Raw genomic sequence first — 6,253 nt, 5'->3', positions numbered from 1 at the left:
AAAGAAGGCAAAAACAGTTCCATCAGCGGGGAAAGTGATGGCCTCGGTTTTTTGGGGATGCTAAAGGAATCATCTTTATTGACTACCTAAAAAGAGGAAAGACCATCAATGCTGTCTATTACTGTATACTTTTGGAGAAACTGAAGAAAGAAATCGAAGAGGCCACACTTGAAGAAGGTTCTGTTTCACCACGATATGCCAGAATCACTGAACAAACGTGGATAAACGAACTTAGCTTCCAATTAGTTCCACGTTCACCGTACTCACCTGATTTGGCCCCCAGTGACTTCCACCCTTTTCCAAATTTAAAATAATTCTTGGTTGGAAAGAGATTCCACTCAAATGACAAAGTCATTTCTGAAGTAAACGAGTATTTTGCACACCTTGACAAATCGACCTATTGTAATGGCATAAAAAAGCTAGAACATCGCTGGAATAAGTGCATTGCTAATAGAGGAGACTACATTGAAAAATAAAAAAAGTTTTAACATTATTTTGTTTGTTGTTCTATTTGAGGCCGCGAACTTTCCGAACAGCCCTCGTATATCATAATTAGAGTATTTTCGTGCATTAGATACTATCTGCACTTTCTTCCATTCATTAATCTTCCTGATTATATCTGTGTTTAAATTTTTAAAAGTAGAATAATGAGTGATTTGAGACTATTTTATAACAATGTCTTTCAAATCTTCCTTAATTTTTGTAAAGAATTTAGCAAAATACAAAAATTTAAATTTATTTTAAAGCAAATTTCCTTGATAAAAGAATCAGTCCTTTCTTTTTATGTAAATGTTTTTTAATGCATTAAAAAATATAATTATTGTTTGCTTAACCATTCATCATTTGCTGTATTTGACAAGATGTAAAACATTAAAAAGATAAACTTAAGAATTCTGTCTTAGCAATCATAATGTGCATTTACTTTAGAAATTTAAAAAAATAGTTTTAAATATATTTAACTCTTCTTCTAATTGTTATATTAATGTTCTACATTTATTTATATTGTTATTAATAATGTTTAACATTATATCATATTCTCAGCAATTAAATTATAATAAACTTAATAAAACAATTTTGCTTTAATATGCAAATTACCAAAGTCTACTTTGATATATAAAAAGATTGTATCATTATTTAAAATGTTATTACTTCTTTAATGAAATGTTTGATTATATCATAAAGATGTGCTGATAATGATTAAATGATAACTCATATTTTCATACAAATTACAATACTTCTTGTTTTAATATGTTTAAAAACTGTTATAATGTGATTTGTATAATTTGCTTATTGGAATGAACTCAATATTTTCTACTTTATAGTGTCTGGATACGACATTCATATTTTTTTTATCATTATTTTAATATAAGCTTAGCAATATAAATTACTAAGAAAGATATATACACTGATGTATTTAAAAAGTATTACTCTATTCTGGCTCAAAAACTTACTATACTTAATTTAAATTGATTGGAATGGGATTCAAACCTACAACTTTTGCTTATCATGCAGATGCAAAACAATCTCTAAATTTATTTCTAATTATTAAATTTAATACAAGATAGCAGTTTAACCTCCTATCTTTGATTGAATTTACATATTATCTTTATAAATAATTAACCATATTTCAACCTGATTAATATCTGGAAGATAATTATTAAATTACTAGTTTTTTTATTAAGATTTTCAGTTTTTCCCTGTTATCTTTGAATATTTAATTAAATTCTAACTATTTAACATGTTGATACAAGTTAGTAAAAGTAAATATCAAAGTTTCATTCAAAAACAAAGTGTTGTATGAAAATTTTAAGTACAGAGTGTCTAAGACAGACCTTTATCATCACACAAATTCATAAAGCAGTATATTGAAATGTAGTTTACAGTAAAATAAAATAACTCAAAAACTTTTTAGTACAAATGTTTAAAAGTGTTAGCAGCTTGCAAAATTAAAAATGGTGACAATACAGGAAAAAATGCAATGTATATGTGGTTAACTGAAACAAAATTGCTATAATTGTGCAAAGAAAGTACAGTAAAACCTGTCTATGGCAACCACACATGGTTCCTTTCAAAAAAGTGGTCTTTTAGACAGGTGGTTGTCCAAAACAGGTGGTGCTGTAATACCGTACTTCCACATGTATTTTGTACACTTTTTAGCCATTTCTACTTAGCAAAATTCAAGGTGAGCAAAAATAAGCAAATTTTTTCAACAATACAGCTATATTGGTACTGTATTTTATTATTATTATTAGATAATGCAATTAACTGGAGTCGTCGTGATTTTATAACACAGATTTAATACCAATACTTTAAAGATTAATACAGTATTTGCATTTTCTCGATTATAAATTTCTTTTTTCCAACTTAATTAATTCAACTTGGTTCTCTTTGTTTGCTCCTCAGTTACGTGTATTACGTCATGAATATAGAAGTGCATCATGTCTCTCCACCACTTTGGTTTTGGTTTTCGTTAATTTAATCTAATTTTAACTTTAAAAATACTGTAATTTTTAAAAAATATTTAATATTTTCTTAAGTACAATAAGAAAAATTATTAATTAATAATAAAACGATTTTATTATTTCTTCTCATAATACAATTTCATTACACCATGGAATGATAATCATGGAATCAAAGGAAAGTTGCCTGTAAAACTGATTTTTGTGTTAATATGTTTATTGTTTTTTGAATATTTTGCATGCAAAAATTACTTGTATATTATTTTCCTAAAAATATTGCAGAAATAAGGTAGGTTGATACAGAAACTATTTATTGCAGATGTACTGTATAAGAGCTTTAAAAAATAAATAAAATTAATTTTATCAAATGATGAGATCAGCCAATTAATTTTCATATACAATACTTTAGATCCCTAAGGAAAATACTGTAGATCTACAGTGCAATAAATTCCATTTTCCCAGTTAAACTTTGCTGCTAATTGCTGTTGTGATAAACCATTTTCACTTTCTCTGATAACATTAACACGATCTTCTAACGACAGCACTTTGCATTTCTTTCGTTTTTTTGGATTTTTTCGAACAAACTGAAGTGAATTTCCTTTGTAGCTGGACTAATTCATTAACACCTGCACCTAATTTCATAATTTCAAGAGTGGGAGAAGTGCTCAAGGTGGGTTTGCACAAGAGTTTAGACTAATTCATTATCTTAGGAGGAGAAAATGTTGTTGAGATGGGTTCCAACAAGTTTAGACCTGTTATATTCGTGAAAGTGTTCACTTATTACAGTTGTTGTATGATGTTTCTGATCAAAAATCGTTGCCCACAGTTGTGTTACACAGGTGGTCATTTAATACAGGTAACTTATACGAAGACTCTATGTATAAACAATTCCATGCCAGAAATTTTTGCCTGTTTTGACAGGTGCCCATCGAATGCAGGTGGTCACCTAAGAAGTTTTTACTGTATCATAGGAAGTACAAAAAAATGCCATCAAGTGTGTCTTCAATTTATGCTTTGATGCATACATTTAAAAAACACAGGAAGTGTTCAACACTGAAAAGATTATAGTTGCCTTTTGATATTGATTAAATCTACAGAACAGTTTAGAGAAACCTTTTGTAGGAGACTGTGTAATTCAGAGGTTTAGTGAATGCATGCTAATAATTTTTTGAGGTATTCTTTCTTGTATCGCAAACTGCATTCGTTTTGCATTATAAATTTGTATAATAATAAAGATATTTAAATACATAAATGACCTTTCTCAAACATCTTGTGTTATACTTTAACCATTTGTATAAAATAAATTTGCACCATAAAAATTCAGCATATACTATTTACATATTTTATTAATTTGAAAATAAATATCTCTTTCTTTAATATGCTAGTAGAAAAATATGAACTTTTCAAAAGATAAATCCTAATTACAAAACATGAAAGTTCAATAACTATTGAATTTCCAAGTATTAGATACATAACAAAAATAATATTTTTGTTTCCTTAGTAATACATGTTTTTTTAGAACATTGTTATAATTGTTAGTATTATTCTTTTTCTTTTTGTAAAAATGGAAATTATTTAACATAGCTCTCAATAATAAATTGTGTAAATTTAATATCAAGTAATTGTTTACTTATATTGAAGAATCATGCTTCTGTTTTATCTAACCAATAAAAAGAAACTGATTGTTATCCAGTTCTTCAGCTATATATAAGTCAAATAATGCATTTATTTTTTCACAAATAAATGAAACAATGTCATCTTTTTATAACACAACAAAGAAATCAACCCATAAAAATAATTTTTCAATAAAAATTCATTAATTTATTTTGAATAAACTTCACTATTTCATGATTAACAATATGCCATTACAATGCAGTGCAACATAGTAAAATTTTAAAATAAAATGATGTTTTGTTCAATACTGTTGTTTTATTATAGTGTTTCATATTTTTAATTCTTAAATGTCTAATATCAGAAATAAAATCAATATTAATGACATTATAAAACATTATGGTACATAAAAATGTCTGTGGAATTATTCTAATGTTACTTTTAGATGTTTATCTTACATAAATAAATTTTTTTACAAACCTTTATTATCAGCTGCCACAAAACCAAGAATATTATCGTGTCTTAACATCACAGTTTGATATATTTCCACTTCTCGAAACCACGATCTCTCGTCTCTTGAAAAAAATATTTTTACAGCCACGGTTTCACCTCTCCAGTGCCCTTTCCATACTTCTCCAAATCTCCCTTTGCCTATCACATCTATCAATTGAATTTGACGAGCAATGCTTCGTTGAACGAGTAAAGGAAGACCTTAAACATCAAAATATATACTTTAAAATCTATTTAATAAATTAATTGTTATTAAATTCATTAATATTTATTGATGTTTCTATTATTTTCTACCTGAACCAGAACCAGAAGTGGTTATTTCCATCAAATCTTTTAACGTCTGTCCGTAAGGCTGATCACCGCATTCAATTGTCGCTTCAACTTCAGATCTGTATCTTCTTAATCTCTGTTTTTGATGCCATATCGAAATGCCGATCATAAAAGCGATAAAAAACACACAGATAGGTCCTCCAATCAATATAACTAATTCAACTGGACCCAAGGTAGATGTATCTTTACTTTGTTCATCTGTAAAAGAACAAAACTATTACATTGCAATAAATTTCATGTTTTATTTATAAGAAATCTTCCTGAATTTTTAAAAATTCAAAAAGTAATATTATGGCAATCATAGATCGGGCAAAAAAAAATTAAGGATAAATATTAATTACAAATGCAGACATTCTAAATTAACATAAAGAAATCTTTGCTAAATTTGAGAAGGAGTAATGGCATTTTTTTCTATAGATATAAATCATCTAAGAAATAAACAGACATGCAAAAGAAATAAATTAACGAACAAACATAAAGCAGTTCACTGACATAAGAAACACTTCATATATATAAATAATAATTCTTATTTGTAATGTAAACAAACTTTTTAAGCAATTTCCATGTACCGAAAGAAACTTTTAAATTTAAGATAAACTTCTCTTGAGAGATTAACATTAAAATATTAAACACATAACAAAGTATAAACCAGCACTTATTTTAATAAATTTTTTTTTAAAATGTGTAATGTCTTTATTTTTTAAATTCCTCAAGCACAAATATTAATTTCTTCATGGATATGTAACATTAAATATATTTAAATTTATTTTTTTACTTCTCTTACACTATAATAATAACTCGAATTACAGTTAATATGATATTCAAAAATAAATCACGAAGACATTTCTATAAAAAGTTAGAAAAAACAGAAAAATAATAATATACATTGACTTTCTGTTACAGCGGCATTAATAAAATATATTTTTAAATTTGCCGACTTATTCACAATAATTATAATAAATGAGCATTTTTTTAATATATATACATATAACATATTTTATTTTATATGTCTATAGACATTACACTAATAAACAAACAATGATACTAATGCTTTATTTCTGTAGTTGATTTTGTAAATAAGTAGATTAATACAATTGTCTGCAATCTTTTATGAAAACAACAGCTGCACAAAGCAAAACACTTTTAGGAAAAATAAAATTAATTTATAAATACAACGTTCTTTTGAATTACTAACGTTCAATGAGAAATATGATTACCCCTTCAATTGTTTAAACTTTGATGCTTGTTCCAAAGATGAGAAATATAAAATATAACAATAACAATAATAAATAATGTAAATCCTTTGAATTATTTCGTAAATAAAAATTATGATTTGCTTTCTA

At 26.4% G+C, this 6,253-nt stretch overlaps 1 protein-coding gene across 1 annotated transcript in view; it reads right to left on the bottom strand.

Moving 5' to 3' along the window:
- The window catches only part of LOC111624326 (TGF-beta receptor type-1-like), a 55,909-nt gene that overhangs the window by 13,935 nt on the left and 35,721 nt on the right, over positions 1 to 6,253 (bottom strand). Inside the window, exons 6-7 of the mRNA XM_023367148.1 lie at positions 4,875 to 5,108; positions 4,551 to 4,781 (exon numbers count right to left, since the gene is read on the bottom strand). Of these exons, the coding sequence (XP_023222916.1) occupies positions 4,551 to 4,781; positions 4,875 to 5,108 (465 nt within the window). The remainder of the gene's footprint in view (positions 1 to 4,550; positions 4,782 to 4,874; positions 5,109 to 6,253) is intronic.

This window comes from Centruroides sculpturatus, unplaced genomic scaffold (assembly GCF_000671375.1).
Source record: "Centruroides sculpturatus isolate CEXI.00-Female unplaced genomic scaffold, Cexi_2.0 scaffold367, whole genome shotgun sequence".
Taxonomy (NCBI): Eukaryota; Metazoa; Arthropoda; class Arachnida; order Scorpiones; family Buthidae; genus Centruroides; species Centruroides sculpturatus.
This window is presented reverse-complemented; position numbering and strand designations above follow the sequence as displayed.